Source organism: Chironomus tepperi, unplaced genomic scaffold (assembly GCF_022539635.2).
Source record: "Chironomus tepperi strain 1889 unplaced genomic scaffold, CSIRO-AGI_Ctep_v1 contig_11, whole genome shotgun sequence".
In the NCBI taxonomy this organism is placed as follows: Eukaryota; Metazoa; Arthropoda; class Insecta; order Diptera; family Chironomidae; genus Chironomus; species Chironomus tepperi.
Genome location: NW_027226133.1, coordinates 1,124,523 through 1,148,160, shown reverse-complemented (window position 1 = coordinate 1,148,160; position 23,638 = coordinate 1,124,523). Strand labels below are relative to the sequence as shown.

Genomic DNA, 23,638 nt, shown 5'->3' with positions numbered 1-23,638 from the left:
TCCAGAGCAGAAAATCAACCAAAAGTCGTCAATATTTCATCAATTTCAGACCAAAACAATCCACTTCAACTAATCAACCCCAAAAAATAAATTTCCATCTCACATAAATCACTCCAACTATAAAAAAAAATTTCATCATTTACTATATCAAATTGATAACAAGTTTTTCCTACTAGATTAATGCATGAGTTCATTTTTTTCTATTTAGTGAGTTCAATTTTAATATAAAATTTTCATCTGAATGTAAGAAAAAAGATTTTTTTGTGAAAAATAGCGTAGCTACATATGCTATTTTATCGAATTAGGCGGGAATCGGTGGAAAAATGGGGAAAAATTTCCTAAATTGATTTAATGTTCTAGCCAAAAATTGTTTGCATTAAAATCTCAATTTGTTATAAAAATTTTTTCATATTTTTGTCCTTTCAAACACTTACACAAAGAGCTTTTTTTTGGTTTTGCACATCAAGATTAAGGAGAAAAATTGACAAATACAATGGAAAGAGGAATAGAGAGAGAAAGAGTGAGATACAGAGAATGAGAATATAAGTGAAAATGAGTATATGCATGCAGCACATCCTCGACATTAATCAGAAAAATGCGATAGATATTTGGCCCAATAGTTCATCATTTCTACAGACAGTCACATAAATTTCAATTTTTATTTAGCTTATCTATTATGATTTGACTCTCTTTTTTTTGGAAAGAAGAAAAAAGCGTAGTTTTTTTTGAAAAAATTTATCCAATTATTATCATTATTATTATTCTTATTTAAACTTTATTTTTTTCTTGTTTTAATTATGAAATGAGTGCATTTCTACTTTAACTATAATCTTTATCATCATATCATTTGAATTCTTTGCTATCCATTTTTATTAATGCTGAGTTGGTTGAGAATTGTTGGAGATTTAAAGCTGCTTGCTTGATTTTGATCTAATTATTTGAGTTATTTTAGACTCGATTTTAAAAACTTTTATCGAATCGTTTTAAATTCAAAATTCTAAATGAAGTTTTTTTTCAAATTCAAAAGTTTTTAACAAACTTTTCAAATTCAAAAAAATCTAAATTGAATTTTGAAATTTTAGAAATTCTTAACGAATGTTTGAAATTCAAAAATTCTTAACAAAATTCACAAGTTCAAAAATTCTTAACGAACATTTGAAATAAAATAAAATTCACAACGAACCTTTCAAATTCAAATATTCTTTTGAGATTTAACGAAGATTTTTAACGAAAGCATTCCATTAAAATCTTCAAAATCAAACTTTTTATTTCAAACTGAATCTTAATTATTTTGGCTAATTCAACCTTCCACAAACCAAACAATGTTAATTCTCCATCAATTCCCTACCACACAGCAATACCAGTTCTGTTTCACAACGTTCAATTTTCATTAAAAATTCAATATTCTACATTCAAATTTAAAAGTTTTTTTTTATGTTACTAATTTGTTTTTATAGTTCCAATCAACACCATTTTTAATCATCAATAATAATATTTTTGTTGTACTTCCAAAAAACGTTTTTTTACTTCCATTAATTGTTTTTTTATTTGCAAAAATTTGATTTAATTTTAAATTAAATAAAACTAATTAAAAAAAAATTAAAAATTTTCAAAAATTTCTTGTGTATTTTCTTTTATATAAAAATTATTACACACTCACACACAATTTTATTTTGCTGTTATAACAATAAATTTTACTTTGTTATCAATTTAATTGTTGATCTTTTTTGCAGTGAAATTGTTGGTTTTTTGATATAATTATTACATGCATTTTATAGTCATAGTTAATTTATCTTTATCATTTTTTTCTTGTGTTAAATATTAATTATAGTTATTAAATTTTTTTTATTTTTAGAATTTCTTTGATTCTTCATGTTGTAAAAATTATAATTTAAATTTAAAATTCAAAAAAAAAGAAGTTACCATCATTTTAATGTGTGTATTGGTCGATATGAATATATAATATATAATTCTTTATGTATATAATGTTTTCTTGCATATTATCGCGGTTTATTCACTATGCATAAATCGTTAGAATTTAATTTAAAATAAAAAATTGTTGAAATAATAAAATGTAAACAAACAAAGTAGTCTAAGATAGTTTTTTTTATCAATTTCTTTTCTTTTAAAAACGAGAACAATTAATAAATGCAATGGAAATTTATTCAGCATACCATAAATTTCCAGGCCTCAAATTTGCTGCCACCTGTGGACTTAGAGGAGCGCCAAATTGACCATATTGTGGGAATTGTATATGTGCCGGCAATGGATGAGTTGGCAACACCTAAAAAATATTCATATCCAAAATCAGACACTAATCTATGGTTGTCAACAGGGCGCAATCTGTAGGATTGATGTGGCAGTGAATTAAGTTCGTTATAATTAGCAGCAATTTCCTAAGATATTGCTACTAATTCTACCACAATCTATCCAATCCTAGCAGTCACAAATCTGTTTCATACCTGCCGATTAGCTGGATTGTGAGCAGGTGGTGGTGGTACAACTCGTGCATTGTAAGCATAAGCAGATGCTTGTGATACAAATACAGTTGGCCGACGATAAAGCTCTTGAGCATAAATGTCAGGCTGTTGTGTCTGTAAAAGTGCAGCTGCGCTCGGTGAATTACCCAACGGTGTCGTATTTTGAGGCTGTGTACGATGATGATGGCTACTATGATGATGATTATGATGATGATGGTGATATATTGGTGTACTATTTAAAGAGGTAGTAGAGCTTGATGCCAATGGAAGTTCACTTTTTCCATGTGCTATTGGTGGCTGTGAGCCTGAATTTGAATTTGATCCGCAACCAGCTGACTCACGTTTGCTATGTATATGATGACTTTGATGTGCATTTGGTGGTTGTACCAATGTTGTCGTTGACGGTCCAACCCATGACGATCGTTTTTGATGATCATATGGCGGATATTCGTAATGAAGCGATGATGATGTTGAAAATTCAGCAGGTTCTTGCTTCAATTGATTTGTCGATGAGCTCGACGAGTTGTTTGTTATGTTTGGATCGTTCTGTGTCATTGCCAACAAGCGTTTCTTTTGTGTTGCATGCTGTTCGTATTTTACTATAATTTATAGAAGCGAAAATATTATAATTATTAGCATTTTTAATGTCGATAAACTGCCTTGAATCTAGCTAGATACTTTCGAAAAAATGGATATACATAGTCAAGTAAGAAGAGTCACCTTGAATAAATAGCCTGAAGTGCATTTTCTAATGTGCACAGGCTTACTGAAAATCTAATTATATTAATCCGGCTTTTGTAATGCCGTAAGGCAGGGCAATTTAATGCCGAGTAGTTTTTTACATCATGTCCAACAGAAATAACGAAATTTCTAATTTTAAATTAAGTATTTTTTCTTGTGAATTCATTTCATGCTTACTGTCCATTTTCAAAGTGACTCATGCAAAAATATCAAACTTACCATTTTGCTGGTGTTGTTGTGGCTGTTGTGTCTGTGTTTTCGGACTCGTTTCCTCACCATCGCTATCACCAACCGTAACACACGATATGACATTCTTACGATGTTGACGTTGATTTGAATTGTTAAGATTAGTGCTGCTTCCATTATTACTGTTATTGATAACAGATGAATTTTGCATTTCATTTTTATTATTACATTGTGTCTGCGATGACTGTGTGGATGAATCACGAGAACTCTTAGTTGCCGTTGTATTATTTGTTTGCTGTTGTTGTTGTTGTTGCTGTATTTGTTGCTTATGATTCTCATCTTCATCTTCACTATCAGATATTAAAATAACTGATGTTGGCGATGGCGTATCATTAATTGTTATGGTCGAATTAACAATTTGATGATGCGTTGTTTGATTACGCTGTTTACCATTACCATTCATTACAACGGCAGATGAGTATGCTTGATTTGAATCATAATGTCCACCTGTTGGCTGCTGTTGATTTTGATTACCATAAAATAATTGATTATTACTGTTATGATATTGATTTGTTGATGTTACTGTCTGTTGTGGCGATACATGATGATGATATGATGAAGATCTGTGATTGTTGTATCGTGTCTGATTTTGCTGTACATTTTGGTGATGATGGTGATAATTTGGTGGTGTATTCTCCTTAACACGTTTCTTTACTGGCGACAATTGATTTGTCTCCTTTTTATCGTGTCTTGGAACATTCAAATGATGTACCGGTGACTCTTTCTTCTCATATTTGTGAATGCTTAATGGCTGTTTGCCATAAATCTCTTCAACATTATAGAATTGTGTTGAGTCAACGATAAGTGAGTGTGGTGCTGTTCCATGCTGTCCCCATGATGGTACAATTGCTACTTGTCGTGTGCTTCCTTGTGGCCATGCTACACTTGACTGTACAGCATTTGTGAGGAGCATTCGTTGACCGTTCGGTTCCATTGTCATGGAGACAGGAACGGGAACATTTACGTATTGTTGCGGTGGAACTTGTATGGATGGCTGCATACCAGCATTACCAACGACAACATGCTTCGTTGGACTTGGCATAGGATTATATGGACAAATAAAGCTTAATTGAGGCGGTAGTACATCCGCTGCTCTCGTATTTGTATATTGACGTACAACATTACGAGGTGTACCGTAGGCAAATTGATAGACATTCTCATACGATGCTGGATTTCTATCTCGTACTAATCTCTGTACTTGATTTGTCAATTGATTATTAATAGTAAATGTCATATTTTCTGTTGTATTTGGTCCAAAATTTGTAACAAGAGTAGTAGTCGATTGTGGTACACTATGCATGACTGTATCACGTCTACAAACTTCCATCATTTGAACGCTTGCCTTAACATTATTACAATGTGCATAATCCACTAAATGTGATAATGTTGTAAATGGATGTCTTAATGCTTGTGCCGGCTGTATGCGACGCTCTTGATCTATTGTCAACATTCGTTTAAGCAAATCAATAAATTCACGACGATCGACCTTTTCCGCTAGCAATTGACTGGCTTCAATGTCCGTCTGTACATTTACTTGTCCAATATCGTCGAGACAATTGAAGATGTACTTTCGTGCCTCCTTACTCTTAACATTTGTCATAAGCTCATTCTCTTCCGGTGATATTAGACGCCAAAATGGATATGTCGAGTCCTCGTCGCGATAGAAGAATTTTTCTGTTTTACTTGCGCTATTAAGCATATGTTCGGTAGGTAGACCTTGTGTTTGTGATATGTATCTACGATAATAATATATTATATATTAATAAAGTGTCAAATTACAAAAAACCATTTTTAATAACTCACCTGATTTGATCATACTCAGATGAACCAGGATAGAGGGGCCAGCCCAAAAATAATTCTGCAACGACACATCCTAACGACCACATATCGATTGCTTCACAGAAAGGCAAGCCAAGAATAATTTCCGGCGCACGATAATAACGCGATTGTAAGTATGTATTACATACTGTCTTACTAACATGCGATGCACTTCCAAAATCAATCACTTTTACCCTAAAAGATATGATAAAGAATTGGTTTGTTGTTTAGTGGAAAGAAAGGTGAAATTAATGTGAATTTTCAGTTAAAAATACATTTTCTCAGTACAAACAAGCGAGGAATTTGTAAGTACAGTCGTTAGATAAGATAATGTATAAACAAGTACAAATGCAGAACATTTGATTGAGCATTTTTGACGTATTTTCCCAACCGGAAATCTTATCAATATTGATAAATTGTTCTTAAAATTTGAATCTTAAAGGGGTGTGAAAATACAATTTTTAACGAACTTTTTGAATTGAAGTCACATGATTATAGTTTCACACCCCTTGTTGTTTACTTCAAAAGTCTAATAAATTTGCAAAAAAATCAAATAAAAATTTTATATTAATCACCTAGCCAGTAAGTCGACCAGTAAAAATAAACACACAAAAACTACAACCGTTAAAAGGGAAAATGCGCATAAAGTTTTAATAATAATAACGACGATAATCATTTCACTATTTACAAAGAGAAGAAAAACTTGATTCTCCGAAATACATAAGCTTAATAATATTTACCTGTATGGTTGGCGAACGGGATCAACAAGCATTATATTTTCAGGCTATAAAGAGAGATAATATTTATCAGAATAAAAAATATTAAGTACACAAAAAAGCAACTTTTGATGCTTACCTTCAAGTCCGCATGAATCAAACCCAATTGCTTTAGCTTTAACAATGCTGTTAAAACCTGTAAAAAAAATAATAAAAATATTGCATACAATTAATGTTTGTATTCTTATTCAATCAGCTTGTTATAACATTGAGCCATCTGCTTTTAATAGATATGAGAAGAGATTATAAAACAAGAAGAAAGGTTGAAAAGGCTAATAATTAATTTTCAATAACTCTTTTTTTGCAATATACACGTTGGCTTGCACGTATGAATATGAATATGAAGCATTTCTTTTTATAGACTCGGGAGTTTTCTATTAAAAGTGACTTTTTTTTTGTGCTGTCTTTCAATGAACTCCAAAGAAGTTGACTTTTTTTTAAATAAGAAGGAGAGGTTCCGATGTCTTTACACACACTTGGCGTTGTGAGGAATGAAATGTTAATGGACGATGAATGACTCTTAGGCTTTTAATGACTTTATAGACAGTCTGAAAATTCTGAATTTAATTATAAAAAATTGACGTTTACAAAATGGAAATTTTTTGCAAATTCATAAATACGACTCCACGGCGTGACTGTGACGTGGTGGTGACGTATTCAGCAGGTCAGCAGGAACACCCAGCCCGATGCCGGATTTCGGATCGGTTCCGATTAGATGGGAAGTTTTCTTGACTACAATTTGGATAATCCATCCAACATCCAGAACCAAGATGAAGTGATTCTGACAAGTCATACCGAATCCAGCACCAAGTCAGAGTTCCAAAACCGCAAGTCGAGCAATCGACCCAAAATCCGTCACCAGACTTATGTCATTCTGAAATGGTGTACAACAGAATCTGGTATCAAGTCAGAGTCACGCTAGTTCAGGGCTTAATTCCGGATTTCGGATCGATTACCCGACTTGCACTTTTCAATCTAACTTCAATGATAGTCGTCAAAAGAGAAATCCCACATTTCACAGGATTATATCAAGTCCAACAAAAAAATATCAAGTTTTCATACTCAACATCCAAACCGATGACTCATTTAACTTTCAGTAATTTTTAATAACTTTAAGTCAAATAACTGCTATTAAGCTTTTATGGCATTAAAACTTTATGGTGGCCTCAGAATAGTTTTTTTTTACTTAATATGAGAATAACAAAGCAATCAATCGTTATTGATTATTGGATATATTCGCGCTTATTATGATATATAGGAACAAAATATATTGGATTATAGTTAGCAAATATTTATAATGGATTTTTTTGCTTATTTATGTATATCTATAGATATCAATGAGACATGTGGATGTGGACAAAAAGACAGTCGTGATTTCAAAAAATTTCCATAAAGGAACAAGTCAGAGTTGCTAAAACACGGAACTGTCATAGGCAAGAACCGTACAATTTCTTGATAATTTGTATGGTTTTGTAAGAAAAAGCATTTAAATTGTCAAAAACCATACAAATTACCTACAAATTGTAAGGTTTTTACCTGTGACAGTTGCCTGTTTACAACTCTGGATCAAGCTTTTTAATGGAAAGTTTTCAATTCTAGATTTAAATTCTATTCTTTTAATAAATCCACAATAATTAAAAATAATAATAAATCATTACACAAAAAGTATATAGGTTGACATGAAATAATATCAATTTTTTTTGTGACAAAAAACAATTCAGACGAGAAACTTTGCAATAATAAAATTTGTTGGAACTTTATAACTAAAGGGAAAAATCGTGACTCATTCGAGCAACTGCTTTATGGAAAGGAAAGTATATCATGGAATTTTCCTATCAAGCAATTCTTTGGGAATCCCACACTATTATGGATTTTTGTATTTTTTTGAATGCGGTACATTATGCTTCACACCTAGAATCATCAATTGCGCAGTTTTCGGCTTGGGCTTGTTGAGTTTTAAGGATGAATAATGCAAATTTTTTTGGGTTTTTTGGGCAATAACTTAATTTATGGTCATGTTTTATAGAATGTCAAGTCTGAAGATCGATTTCGGACTGGAATAGCAACCCAAACCTAACCTTTTCTGTATTTTCTGCTAAAATTCTATCGATTTTCATATTGACAAACTACGATATAACTGCAAAGTCATGCTCATCATGCAATTCATCAACAAATTATAGCAAAATTCCCTTAAGCCAGTTGTGGACAATCTGTGTGCCGTGACACGCTTGTATCATGTCATGAACCGTTTGCACTGTGCAGTTTTGAGTCTCGAGACTTGTCACTAAGACAGTGGTGGGTAACCTTTGTGATGCGACACACTAGTGTGACGTCAAAAATACATGAAAATGGCATGAACGGCGTATTTATGTGCGGTTTCAGTCTAAGCTAAGCACAAAGCTGCGCCTTGAAAAATGGATCTTAACCACTGCCCCTAAACTCACTATCCACACTAATTACCCTCTCAAAAAACTACAATTTTCACCATTAAACCACAATAGTTGCACGAATACCGCCACTTTAGTCATTCATCATGAGCCAACTTCTCATTGCATACAATTCAATTTTTTTTTTTTTGTTCAACAAAACTACCAATTTTCATGCACACAGTACGGTTCTCTGTACCAAAACAATTTCCACTACACCTCTATCTTAATCTGTTGCATGACTAAATTCTATTTCGTACAGCTCACAATTGTCGTAATTTTTAGTTTTTTTTTCTGTGTGAGTTTGAGAATGTAGCACATCCAAATCTCAAAAAAAAAAAAATTGAATTTTAATCGTGAGATTTTTTATTATTATTGATTTGGGATAGGAGTAGCTTCTGGGTGTTCATATTTGGGGGTGTTGAGGGGTTAGGTCTGTTTGTAATGGGGTTTCAAAGGGGTCATTCAGTCAAATGTTGCCAATCTGGTGACAAAACGACAGTTTATTTAGAGTCAGTGGTGAATTCTGTCATTTTGGGTAGGAATTAGGGACAAACCCCTGTATGAACCTCATTAACTAGCATTAGGGTTCGTCCAAAAATTGCAGGCATGTAGCCTTAGACGTCCTGTAAGGTGCGGCCTTAAACTGGCAAGCCTGCAGGCCTGTACATCTAATATGAGACATGCAGTTTTATCCCAAACCATAATTACCACTTCACATCATTTATGATCGACCCCACCAATTAGAATGAACAGTTCAAAATTAAAAATTAAATCAAAATCCACCCAAGGTGAGGTTAAATCCATCAAAATACAAAAACAAATCTCACGCAGTAAGTAAAAATATCGTTAAAAATAAACCACATTTGGAACCTCTACCAAGACAGTAATATGGACCACCACTTAGTCGTAGGAGAAATGAATCGTATGACAGTAGCAGCGGCGTCATCGGAAAGAGTGAAAAGTCATTTTCTAAACTTTTATATTATAAATTTAGATATTAGATGTGAGATAGCAGAGATGCGATGAGCGAAAATAGCAACAACACACGGCTGTGTTTCTCTTTTTTGTACAACGTAGTCACTCGTCGCTGTACATTATTATTATTATTTAAATATACATGCACAATTGCATTATTCATGTTTTTTTTTATATTCGAATGCAATTGCAATGCAGCACAAAAAAAAAGAAAATGAATATGTAAAAGAAATCGAATCTCCGGGTGATGAACAACAACAATATGGGAAGAGTAGCTGTTATATACTTATATATATATATACGCAAATGAATCCACCTACCTGTTGCAAAATCGGTCTGATGTACTTCAATGGTAATGGCGAAAACTTATTCTGTTTCAGGAAATCATACAAGTTTTGCTCGAGCATTTCAAAGACGAGACATGTATGATTCTTGTGCTGAAAGCATTCGAATGCCCGTACAAAATTAAATTCGTCAGCATTTTCTTGACTAAGGCGTGAGAGTATTGATACTTCAATTTGTCCCTGACGCGCATATGATGGATGATTTTTGAGAATTTTAATGGCAACAATCTCATTTGTGCCTTTTTTCCAACATTTTACAACTTGACCAAATGTTCCGCGACCTAAAAACTCTAAGACCTGGAATGGAAATAACAAAAAAAATTCAAATTAATAATTAGAAATAAGTTTACATTTTGGAGCAAATTCTTAAGCATTTGTGTACATTAGCATAACATAGATTGTGTACGAAATTTTCATCGTTTCCATTTGAAGGCTTTTGTATCGTACGAAGAGTTTGTTGAACTTTATTAGACCTGCATTTTCCAATTCAGCATTATTTTTTTGGATGTTTTTGTTATTTTTTTTATTGTTGCTTTTTCATTTTCGTAAGCTAGATTTCCACATACTTTTCATTCATTTGTATTTTGAGCTGTTACAATTTCATTGTTAGGCTCGAAATCGATTTTAGGGCTTTTTTTCGTATTATGGCTTATGCTGAGTCGAAAAAACAAAAGGAGAGGAAAAGAATATGGAAATAAAAATGAATGTCTTGTTAAGTTCCATTTTTTTTATAGAGAGCAGTATTGAGGTAAGAATTTTAATACAAAGTGAAATTATATAGTGTGGTTGTAAAATAAAAAGCGGCTGTTGGAATCGTTGAGCGAAAAAAAAATTAACACAACTTTGAATGAAAAGAAGTAAAAAAAATTCAAAAGAAAGGTTTTTAGAAGGTGAACTGCGATAGAAAAAAAGAGATTGGGAAATTTGACAAGATTGTCTGCGAATGTTGATGAATTGAGCGTATTAGCATAATTGAATTATTTTGTGGGACAAGTAGAGAAAGAATGGGTTTCAGTGGTTACTATGAACTATTCGTTTTTGAATAATTAACGAGCTTTAACAAACTATTCATTTGAATTATTTAACGGTCTTTTGTAATTTTGAATTTTTATCGAAATTTTGATTTTATGAATGAATCATTTTTATAAATTAACGATCTTTATAATTTTGAAATTTAACGAACTTCATTTGAAAAATTTAACGATCTTTAATTATTTGAATTGTTTACCGGTCTTTATGATTTTAAATTTTTAACGAACGTGAGCAATCTTTATTTATTTTAATAATTTAACGACCTTTATGATTTTGAATTTTTAACGAATTTTATTCATTTTACTACCTGAACGGTTGCGATTTTGAACATTTAACGAGCTTTATTCAATTAAATTTGTGCTTTATTTTTTTCAAAGAAATTCTTAATTTTAAGTTTAAAGCAAGCTTCCAAAATTGAAGATTCTATATAAAAATTCAATAAATTTCCAGTTACCGTTACCTATTTCAAATCCAATTTCAATCAAAACATAATTAATTAATCTTCAATCTTTCATCACTCTCAAAAAAAGCCTCAAAAAATCTGAATCAGATTAGCACAAATCATTGTCAAATAGAAGATTGCAATTCATCTATTTATTCATGTCAAACCAATCACTAAGACTGATAAGCATGACTAATCAATTTTGTTTGCGTGAAAAATTAATCGGCAAAAACTTCTTTTTTTTTTGTGTCATTGTTAAAAAACTTTTTAACTGTATTTTAAATTACAAATGAATTGAATAAAAGATTAATAAACAAACTTATTCATAAGATTCAATCACAATTGTTATCTCATCTTTTAGTCAATTTACATCCTATAAATATGTTGATTTCCTTCAAAAATTGCACATTATATAAACAAAAAATTGTTTTTGTGATAGCAAATGCACAACTTCTGTGTACAAAATTGAATTATTTGAAATGTTCGAGTTTAAAGGCAGTCATAGACATCAAATTAGATTGAATCAGCAGCAAAACAAGGCGCTAAAGAGACAGTTGGTTTCAAAATGTTAATGCTCTATAATTTTCGCCATTTACATCTTCCCTTTTTTCTTGCTTCCTCTCAATCAACCGCTCTAGCTTCTTTTCTTAATAAACAGCAAGCCCAACAGACAGACTTTATCGATAACTTCTTTTTCTTTAATTAAACTCGTCGTTTTTTGTTGCTGTTTTTCCATTTTCAAAAACACATTACGTAAATTCATTTAGTTTATTTCTCTCCGTGCTGTCTTATTCAGCACAGTTCAGCACAATTCAGCTCAGCTCAATAATTTACTTTTTATTATTGCTAATATAAAACTTGAGATATATACGAAGGAACTTTTAGACTCGTCATCAATATAATCATCATCATGACTATCATCATCAACGTCAGTTGGACATTGTATTGATGCACAGACGACGACGAAAACAACAACAAGGAAAAAATATTTTTTGTAAAGTAATGCGACGTTGCCAAATTTTCTTAAACCATGCCATGTTAAGCACTCAATCATTATGTTTTGTGTTGTATGGTGCGTACAAAAATATACATAATGCTTCTTATGCTGTCTGTATGTGTGTCTAGTGGTCTTGGTTTACTCTTCATTATGGTCAATATAATATATACGTGATATTTTGTTTCGGAATTTTTTTAATCTTTATATTTTTTTTGTTGTTCCTTCATTTTTTTGTGACGTTACATTAAGAAGCTATGAAAGTCGCACGTAGACTTCTTTTCGTCTTGGTAAGGTTTTTGTTATTTAAAAAAATAACATATACGTATATATTTTTACACAATTCTCTCGAAATTGAAAATTATGAAATTCGATTTTTTTTTTGTGTGTTTTTCATATTTTTTTAAGATTGCAATCAGCAAAGGGGAATTGAATAGAATATTATTAGCAGCACAACAGCTACTTCAAAATTTTTGAATTTTTTTCTTTTTTTCTCTCATTTTTATTTCAACGATCAATGAAATTATTGAAGCATTTCGCTCGATAGCTGACTGGTTGATGTTTATATTATACACCTCGGTATGCATGTAGACGAGAAATTGAGTTTTTTTGGGTCTTTAAGCGACACTACATTCTGCCGTTCACTCTCAATATACTTAATAATAATGATAATAATAATACTTTATTTTGTTCAATTCCCCTTACCGGGCTTGTATGTTTTTAACGTCTTTTTGGTCGGGTATGAGCAATATGTAGTCTGTTTGACTGTTTTTCCCATCAAATGACCTTAAATTTTCGTTTTCTATTAACGCTAATGAATGGAAAAATTTCCGAAATGACATTCTTCATGTAAACAATAGACCAACGGAGTTAAGTTGGGGAATTACGTAAGTTTTGTTGATGAAACGGACAGTATTTCTTGGAAATTTTGATGAAGAATTCTCTGATTTTTTATTTTGTGTAATTTACTGGTATTCAGCACTGTTCCGCGTAATTTATTTGTATTCTCTTCAATGTGCCACAATTTGCCATAGTTTCACTTTAATTAACACAATTCAGATGAATTTTTAATTACTTTGACTTAGTTCACTGATGTTTTTTTCATTTATTCGGCTCTATTTTTGTCAATTTAAGCTTTATTTTCAATTTATTCAATTGATCAGGATTATATGGAACATTTTTGCAACATCATTGAATTAATTCATCACTAGTAACTATATTTTAGACTTTAAAACACATTTTAATCACAATTTGTTCCGATTTTGCACTGTTTACTGAGATTTTTCTATTTAGTTCAACACAATTCAGCGAAATTCACCACTACTCAGCTAAATTCACCACAATTTAATTTAATCAGCACTATTCAGCACAAGAACATTTGTTTACATAAAGAAAATTACACAAAATTCCCAGAATCTTAACTAACTTATCAATATACAGCATTATATTGCTGTAAATTATGAATATATATAATTTTCTGTCATCTTCGAGCCAGCTTTAAATAAATTATTAAAACCAGCGTCGCCTGTAAGCCAATTTACGATGAAATTTCATACTCATTTATATCTGTACACATACAATTTGTCTTGGCTTTTTTTTTCTTTTTTAACGAACTTGCTCCGAACGTGATCAAACATGATATATAGACAACGACACTCACCTCATATTGACTTGATTGTGAATATAGCACTTCATGCTGTACCAATTGATAATCACCATCAGCACTACTGCTCGATCTTTTACTTGTTGTTTGATTTGTTGTATTTCCACTCGTTCCAGCATTTGTGCCATTAGCGACTTTAGAATGCGCTGTCTTGGAACCATTCGATGGTGCACCCATTTTTGATGTTTGTTGTTGCGTTTTTGTTGTTGAATTCAATGTACTTGTTGTGCTGATAATAGTCTATATAGTAAAAAAAAAAGTTTATGAAATTTAAAAAACTTCTTATTTTTAAATAATATTTTTTTCGTTAGAAACTTACTTGGCTATCAACGCAACCACAATCGCAACCCGCATCAGCTGTTGTTTTTGTAGGGGAGAGAAAAGAATAAAAATCGTTAAATTTTCCCATATATTTTAGAAATATTGATGTATAGTCTTGGGGTAGGAATACAATTTAACTGTTTAATTGGAAATAAAAATTGTAATAAAATTTTGAAGACACGACTAACTGGCAATAGTGTCGATGTGTTAACCAAAAGGGAACAAGTAGGAATAAAATATTTTTCAATTTCCCTTCGAGTAACGAGACAATTTCATTACCAAGGCAAATTGTGAGAAGAAATCAAATACGAAGAAGTGGAAAAAGTAAAGCAATTTTCCAGGCATTTTCCGTTCGTTACAAATCAAATTATTAGAATTTTTCAATCATATTACGTGTTGTAATAGAAATGTATACGGATTCAGAATGTGTTAATCGCAAATGGAACTTTTTTTTATGGAATGCTATGTAGATAACGTAACATGATGAAGATGATGATGCCACTCGTCAGTTGTCAACTTGTACTTATATAATAATTTTTATATTTTTTCATGAGCGTCGCATAACAATTTTCTTTAATCAATAAATATATAATGTAACTAGAGTGGGATGCTCTGTCGGGCATAACTTTGGTTTTTGTGTAATTGCTTTTAATAATGCAATTGTTGACATAATTTCTGATGAGTTGTTTTAACGGATTTTTGAGATTTAAAAATGTTGTTTTTGTTTTGATGAGTTTAACGAACTTTTTCAATTTAAATTTGATGTTTTTTTGTTTTTGAGAATTCAAAATGTTTACTGGTTTTCAGAAATTTAAATTGTTCGCCGATTTTCTGAAGTTTTAAAATTATAACGGTTTTCTAAAATTCAAATTTAGGTAGTTTTTTAGTTTCTAAAATTCAAAAGTTTCAACGGTTATCAGAAATTCGAAACTTCTCCCGATTGTGAAAAATTCAAAAATCTCAAAGGCTTTTAAAAATTCAAAATTTTTAACGTTTTTCAAAATTTTAAATTATTTTTGCTCCTAGAATCCACAATAAACTTTCGTTCAGTTACTAACCCGCAAAATGACAAACAATATAAGAATAACTATATAACAATAATAAAATATTGTAATTGAATATACACAAACATGTCTACAGTCGTCGTTAATTGACTTTAAAGACTTGAAAAGGGATACTCCTTAGTAAATAAAAATAAATGTCATTGTAAATACGAATGTAAAATTTTTCTCGTCTTTACAACTTTATTTTGTACAAAACAAAAAAAAATCACCAATTTCTGTCATCGTCTAAGGCCAGGCAATTTGTCTGCGCAAAAACAAACAGATATAGAATCGAAATTTTTTTTATGTAATTGAAAGTTCAATTAACTTTGATAATAGATTATCATATGACGCACATGGTACTTGTTGATAACGCACACACATTTTTCTATCCGTAAAGTTTAATTTATTGTGAAAAAACAACAACAACAACATTAAGCCCTTCCTCATGAGTGGCTAATGTGGCAAAGACGATAAATTTTTGCGCCATATTCATTATCATTTTGATAACCTTTTCTTACTTTACATTTATATATTTTTAATAATTCTCATCACATAGTCAGTCTTGTTCTTGCCTCTTGTCGTTCAAAATCAGAGTTGCAAAAAAAGACAACTGACACAGTCAAAAACCGTACAATTTCATAATAATGTGTATGATTTTTTTTTTATAAAACCATACAATTTATCAAAAAATTGTACGGTTTTTGCCAGTGTCAAGTGCATGATACAAGCAAAAACCATACAATTCCATAATAATGTGTATGGTTTCTTACAAAACCATAGAAATTGTAAGGTTTTTGCCTACGCCATGTGCCTGTTTTGCAACTCTGAACTTCAGATGCTGATTAAAAACAAGAAATCAAGTTTAAGACTATGGACTTAGCAACTACATACAAAAAATGGAAATAGTACACCCAGTGTTCATTGGCAATTGATTGATAAGCATTTTTTTTGTTGTTGTTGTCGGCGATAGCTGTAGAACCATGCGGTAGGGACTTTAATAATGCCATTTATTATTATACTGGAATAATCTGTGAACGTTTGTTGATTAGAGTGTAGAGAAAATTAGAAATTCGTGATAAAAATGTAAGAAATTCTGTAGATTATAAATTTAGCATCCATCAGACGAGAGGATTTTTTGATAAAGTCAACCGTTTCTTGAATATTTTTTAATTTTTTTTTTTCCTTTTCGTCGTTGTTTTTGTCATTAATTTATCATGTCTCGTTCCAATCATTATTAATGAAAATTAGCTTTATTGATGGATCAATTAATTTTCTATGCTAATTTTACTGTTACTAAGGCAGACGTGGGCAACCTTTAATTATTCGCGGCGCCTTGGTGGTTAGACTATACTAAAACCCTACACGGTATACGGTTTTAGACGATTCCAATTAATTTTGGTGACACATTATTGAACCTCAGCTCACAGGTTGCCCAAAACTATACTAAGGGGTACACAAGTATGACAAAATTGTGTAAAATATGCGTAATTCCATTTTTGTAAATTATATTTACTCAAATTTCATACCATATTGATAAAAATTCATGATAATGTCTAAAGATAATGACTCGACAAATTTTTCTCTAAATATGAGACTTAAAAACCTTTAATTAAGAAGATTTCATCATCATCCAGCCACAATAATATTCAATTTGCTGTTATTTAAGTTACATGACTGTAAATGGCAACAGTAAATGATTTATTTTGTTGCAATTGTATTTAAAAACCATTTAAAGTGTGAAAATGTTGCTGGAATTGTGGAGTTATTGTATGGATTTTTTTTTATTTTTGCAAAAGGAAATGGTAACAGACAGCGTAATTGTTGTAGTTTATGTAAAATTATTGAGAATTTTCATTCGAATGCGTATGAAAGAATTACTTTTAAATACATCCAAATACGTACGTAAGAGTTACATATGAAAATGTACGTAAAACTTACAAATGATAACGTACGTAAGACTTACATATGAAAACGTACAGTAGACTTACATATGAAACCGTACGTAAGGCTTACATATGAAAACGTACGGAACACTTACATATGATAACGTACGTAAGACTTACATATGACAACGTACGGAAGACTTACATATGCTAACGTACGTAAGACTTACATACGAAAACGTACGTAAGATTTACATATAAAAACGTACGTTCGATATGTAAAAATTAAGAATCTGTAAAATTTCTACGTAACCGTTACTTTGATACTTTATACACAAAATTACATTCATAAAACAAAACAATCTTCAATTTAATTATAAAAAAAATACCTTTTTTCAATCTACTTTATTAATTATTTACTTTATTAAGTTTCTGATAACATCAGCAAAAATCTTCTTCGAAATATGTCCATAAAACCCACAAAAAACATCAAATGAATTAAAAATATAACCTCAAACCCATGTAACACAAAATGTCGACTATAATATTTTTTTTTTCATTCAAAATTTAATTAAGATAATTAAATAATTTTTTACACATCATGTTTATTTTGACTTTAAGTCAACTTTTTCAGCACATTAAAGAAGTTTTTCTTTAGTTTTTAAAAGATTCTTTTTTAAATTTTTATTTTTTAAATTTTTTTAATGATTTTTATTGAAATTTAAATTTTTTTAGTTAGTCGACCATTAAAAAGTGAAAATTTTGCTTTGCAGAAATTGCCAACAAAAGAACTTTTATTTTTTGTCACAATAAACGAATTAAGCAGCACAAAAAAAAGTGTAATTTACGCATTTTTATAGATAAATAAATAAAAAAAAATTAATAACATTACTTGTGAAATAAAAAAGAAGTAAAAAAAAAACGTTCTCGTTTCACATTTACACACACGTGTTGTTTTGCGAATCATCACATTGTACGTATACATAGTTAAGTATACACACATCTGCACAGACCGCACTATACACATGAAAAAAATATAAAAAATATTCGCTGAGTATTTAAAAACACGAGTCGCATAAAGGCAGTGCCAGTGTTTTAAAAATAACTATAAATGAACAAAAAAAAAAAAAGTTTCACAAAAAAAATGAAATACAAGTTGCTAAATTACAATTTTTCCATGACATTTCAATTCCAATGCCCTGCTTCACACCGCAACCTTTTTTTTTAATACTTAAACTTTATTTTTAATATTCATTCACAGTCAAAAAAAAAGAGCAAGAAGAAATGAAAAATTTCACTTCTGAGTCGAGTGAGATCTCTCGTTTGAAGAAAATTGAAAATAAGTGAACAGTTTAAGATAAGATTGTTGTGTATTATGAGATGATTGTGACTGTTATCAACTTAGTGACACAAAGTCGGAGTTTTTTTTTGTATTTTTGTTTTCTGAGAAGAAATGGCGATGAATAACAAATATTTGAGCACTAACGATGATTTTCATATTTTTGTTAAATTCCCGAGCAACACAGATGAAACAGGAACCGCCACGAAGCTTATTAGGCTACAGATACTCTTTTATTGCCACAAATTGGAAGTTGACACAGTTGGGCGTCATTATGGCTGCCAAAAATATGCAAAAATGGAAGCCGCAGACGTTTAACAGAAGCAACTTCCATTTGGAACTAATACAAGAGGTTTAGCGAAGCCTTAAGAGCTTCGTGGCAGACTCTTCTTCATTTGTGTCGCTCAGGTTAAACAGAATTTGATGTTCATAATTATGTGTCACTCGGAACTTCAAACGCAAAAATCGAATTTAATTTTTTTTAAAACAAATTCTGACAAGACACCAAAAAAAAAAATAAATTAAAATTCATCAAAGTTTACTGCAATAAAAAAATAAATTTTTTGTTATGAATTTTTTAAATATTTTCTATACATATTTATAGCTTCACGATATTTGCGGTCTGTGTTCCTTCAATGTCACACAAGAATTCGAACAAAAAAAAAATATAATTCATGAAAAATAACCAAAATAAAAATTAGAAAAGGCTTCGTATTATTGAGAATTGGAATGAGGCGCATTTAATATTCTATAAGCTGTATGTCTAGTACAGTCATGGGCAACCTGTGTATCGTGACATGCTAGTGACTCCTAATGGAGATGGAACAATATATTCTGTTGCTTAAAGGTGCGCTGAATTGAAATGTCCAAAAATCTAGCCACAGAGTTGACTTGACTGTTGCTTTAGACCAGATTGCATCGAATGAGGCTTGAAGACAGAGTCACACTGACCTGGGATCGGATTATCGGCCGTGCCCCTTCCGGGTATATGAAGCATATTGCAGTGTCTCTAAGAACCAGTCAAAAGCATTATGCTTCAAGCATAACATCGTCAAGCTGATGGTTCTATGGATCAATTTGAGAATCGAACCCATGTTCTATTGATCACTAACACCATCACTCTACATCCTAGGTCATCGACCCGTGAGAAAACAGATGACAATTTTCATTCAAAATATCTGACTTAAAATCATCAACAAAAATTGAAATCGACTCGACGTCAAGCTCTGATTCCAAGTATTTACCACAGCTTATATACCCAACCAGCCAATCACACTCTACAATCAAGTTCAACTCTTTTGACAAAAACAACAGCCAAAAAAATATTTCCTAATTCCCAAATTATATTCTCATCAAACCACTATCGCATCCGACTAAGTATGGACCTCGAACATTTACTAGCGATAATATATTTTGAATAAATTAACGAAACAACATTCGATTATAGGTTTTAACTGTCTGAGCACACCAATAAGGAATGGCGTGATGTATACTAATGTGGAAAACCCTCTCTGTCATCCATGTTTATGCCTTAATACGTTCACTATGTCTTGTTATATATTTATAAACATTTTTTTGTGCGTATTGACGTAAATTTTTATGTGAAACTAGTGCTTTAAACTTAATTTTTTCAATTCGACATGAAGCTTCAGTCTCAACAACAAATCTCGAAATCTCCAATAACTTCTCACCTCTATCAAGGTTAAAATTGTGTTTTTTAGGAAAAGTTAAATCATTGAAAATGTTATTTTGTGTGTAAAACAAAGGCGAAACACAAAATCGTTATTGGTGATTATTATGCGCACCCTGCCTATTTTTTGCTTGCTCAAGACATCTATTTAGATGGTATGGAATGAGAGAAAATGTTACCCTTAGTTGTAGAAAAGCAAAAAAATTTGTTTTAAACTGAATATTCACACCCATTAGTCGTTAATTTGTTTCTCTTTTTTTTCTCGCTTTCGTCATTTTCAATATTTTATGGCAAAAACAAAAATAAAACAAGCTAGCATCAGAGTCGCCATTTCTGTGTCTTATCTAGTGAATGACGCGTTGTCATTCTTTATTTAAAACAATAAATTGGCAATTTTTTGATGGAAATTTAACGGCATTTTAAAATTCAAATGTTAACGGCTTTTTCATATTCAAATTAACCAGCTGTTAAAAATTCAAATTTCAAAGGGCTCAAAACTGCAATCATTAATTATTCATAAAAACAAATTTTTTGAAAATTCAAATTAAACGGCATTTCAAAATTCAAATTTCAAAAGGGTCTACAACTACAACTGCAATTAAAAATCATAGTTAACATTCCCTCATCATTGTTTTGTAAATAAAATTTCTAAATACAACAACAAAATATTAATTATATTTGAAATTGCACATCTAAGAGCTATAAAATCTCTAAGTAACTAACTTAATTACCCACTAAATGAACCATCCAGACGAAATTGCTCATGAATAACTCATCATTTGAAAGGAATAATCAGCAACAAAGTTAATAATGTTATTTTGTTTTTTTATGGAAGCGAAACAAAAGTAGTAAGTACAAATATAATTAAATTTATGTTCTGCAAACAACAATGTATTGAAAAATATGTAGAACGCAGTTATCAATAATGATTGTTACTTCCAAGAATCAATAATTCGGGCTTTACTCTTGGGGCATGACATAATTGTACATTTATTAATTTATTAAAGACGCAACTTTCGAGGAATCAAGTCTTTTTCTTGAATTAATAAGGTTCTTCGTTGTTTCATTAAAATTTCAATATTTAATAAAGAGAAAACGTAATTAATGTCAAAAAAAAAGTATTTCATACACATTACCCTGAGAAAGCACATAATGACTGTAAAATTTCCTATTGTATGTAACAGTCAACGACAACAGACTTACAACTATAGAAATGTGAAAATGCAATATAATAATAATGATAATGTGCCCTTTTTTTATTTCATCGTAATCATATATAATGCATACATAACTTCATAAATTTCATTTAAGTACTTATAAGCTTCTGCAACATATCAAACGGAACAACAAAAAATAAGTAATGAATAACGAACAAAAATCTTTGAGGAAGAGAGTTCTAAGAAACTAGTCAAGTGTGTTTTTAAGTGAATTCTCAGTGTAAACGATATGATTTTTAATTGTATATTGACATTTTGTCTGGTTTTGAGAAATAAATTGCTTTAAATTGACTTTTAAAGTAGAATCTTTAAGGACTGGGTTTTGTATTTTTGGAATAATAATTAATTGGTGTTTATTTAGCTTAATTTGATATTGATGCACTTAGATTGAGGTCTTTTGGGTAATATTAAGGTTTAGTTAACGTTTAGTTCATATTTCGTAAGTAAGACTTTATTTTTGTAGATTTTAGCTTGTAAACAAACAATTTGAATGTATTAGAGTTTCTGACATAGCTTGACAAGATTGACTAGTTACTTAGCTCGATCTGTCTGTAAAAAGAAGTGCTGCATCATTAAAAACAGGTTAATTTAGAATCTTTAATCCACATTGCCTAATAAAAGTTATTAAATAAAGCTCTAACCCACAAATCAGATCCTTGGATGACATTGTTCTGATTTGATGCAGAATTCAGTTTAAATCCGTCATCATATTAGGTTCTTTAAGTCACAATCCTTCCAGTCAACACCACAAACAAACCTAGAACTCATCACATTCTTAACAACTCCAATCAATTCTAAATGCGCAAACAGAATCACAACACGAACTAGTTTTACAACTTAATTTTTTTTCAATATTCTCTTTTTTTCATATTTCATAAATTGATTCACTGCTATTCAACATAAATTAATAAGCAGTCTTACCAACGACTTAACTCTATCTGTATATATTGACGATAATACTAAATGCTATAGACTTAGTCGAGCAACGTTGCTAACGAAAAAAAAAGAAGTAATACAAAATGGGATATAAACTGAATTAAAACAGAAAAAGAGAGAGAATATCAAGTTGATGATTTCTTACTTGTGCAGCGTTGCCGGTTTTTGCTAAATATTTTTCATTTTTATACATTTCAATGTGTTCAATTTACACAGTCGAGAAGAAAAAGCTACAACAAGGCCTGTGTACAGCAAAAATACAATTTTTTGTATGGCTTAGTGGCTTGAAGAAAAGTTGGTGCTGAAATTGGCACAACCAGAAACATCAAAGTTCAACCAACACTGAATATCATTGCAGCACTTCAAAAAAAATCTTTTTATTTCTTTTCTTCTCAATATTTTGTTGTTGTTGTTGTTAACGCTCTTGTTTTTCCATAGCTGGAAATTGAAATGAAATAGTACATAATGGTTGGGTAAAGAATTGTGTCGCAATTCATTCAAACAACAAACTAAAGTAACTAGATGGATTTTGATGGAAATGAAACAACAAGAAAAGGGCAATCTTGAGGTTTCTTATAACTAGTAAAATGCAACAATTGTGTTTCTTTTTAACTTTCATAACTTTATTTCTTTTTTTCAAAACAGAAACAGCAAAACCTTTTCTTCAGAATTCTTCATTCAGCCATTATGGCTTGAAATAAGTTAAAATGTAATGAAATTCAGTAGAAGTTAATATGTAATACACCCGTGTCCAAATATGTCTATGGTTTAATATAATGAATGAGTTACTTCTTTTTTTCATATTATTTAGATTTCCTTAATGGAGAACACAAAATGTCAAGAGCTTTTTGAGGCTTCTGGATTGACGTATTACTTTGGTTTTGTTTTTAATTTTGTAATCGCTTTTTTTTTGTTTTCTTTTTTTGCGTATTAAGTCATAGAATTGACAAAGTTCTTGTAGATTGATAGGTATTTGAAGAGTAAATTGCATTGATTTTGCAAGGAGATGTGGTGGCGTAGTGTCTAGAGTGTCGACTCATGGTTGGCATGAAATGTCAAACGGCCCTAATGATCCAGGTTCGATCCCAGGGAAAATCGAGTCAGAGTCAAGTGTTTTTTCACTGTGTCTTGTTACATCAACTTAGTTTTTGTGTTCGCGACACATAAATTGTGACAAGTTACTTAGCATTCATATACTTTGGGCCCATGCAACTGTGCCAAGTGAGCGCAACTGAGCCACGTGAGCTCAACTGATCTAAGTGAGCG

General features: G+C 30.9%; 1 protein-coding gene across 2 annotated transcripts in view; it reads right to left on the bottom strand.

Moving 5' to 3' along the window:
- Positions 1–1,870: 1,870 nt before the first annotated feature.
- Hipk (Homeodomain interacting protein kinase) overlaps positions 1,871–23,638 on the bottom strand; it is a 30,695-nt gene continuing 8,927 nt past the window's right edge. The window contains exons 1-10 of one of the 2 annotated variants that reach the window (XM_070636997.1): positions 18,359–18,512; positions 14,260–14,297; positions 13,938–14,180; positions 9,786–10,106; positions 6,141–6,197; positions 6,026–6,069; positions 5,271–5,480; positions 3,441–5,203; positions 2,463–3,079; positions 1,871–2,284 (exon numbers count right to left, since the gene is read on the bottom strand). In XM_070636997.1, the coding sequence (XP_070493098.1) occupies positions 2,162–2,284; positions 2,463–3,079; positions 3,441–5,203; positions 5,271–5,480; positions 6,026–6,069; positions 6,141–6,197; positions 9,786–10,106; positions 13,938–14,180; positions 14,260–14,297; positions 18,359–18,374 (3,432 nt within the window). In that variant the 5' untranslated portion in view covers positions 18,375–18,512 and the 3' untranslated portion in view covers positions 1,871–2,161. Of the gene's footprint in view, positions 2,285–2,462; positions 3,080–3,440; positions 5,204–5,270; positions 5,481–6,025; positions 6,070–6,140; positions 6,198–9,785; positions 10,107–13,937; positions 14,181–14,259; positions 14,298–18,358; positions 18,513–23,638 lie in introns of those variants that run through there. The other variant, XM_070636987.1, reaches the window with a different exon arrangement.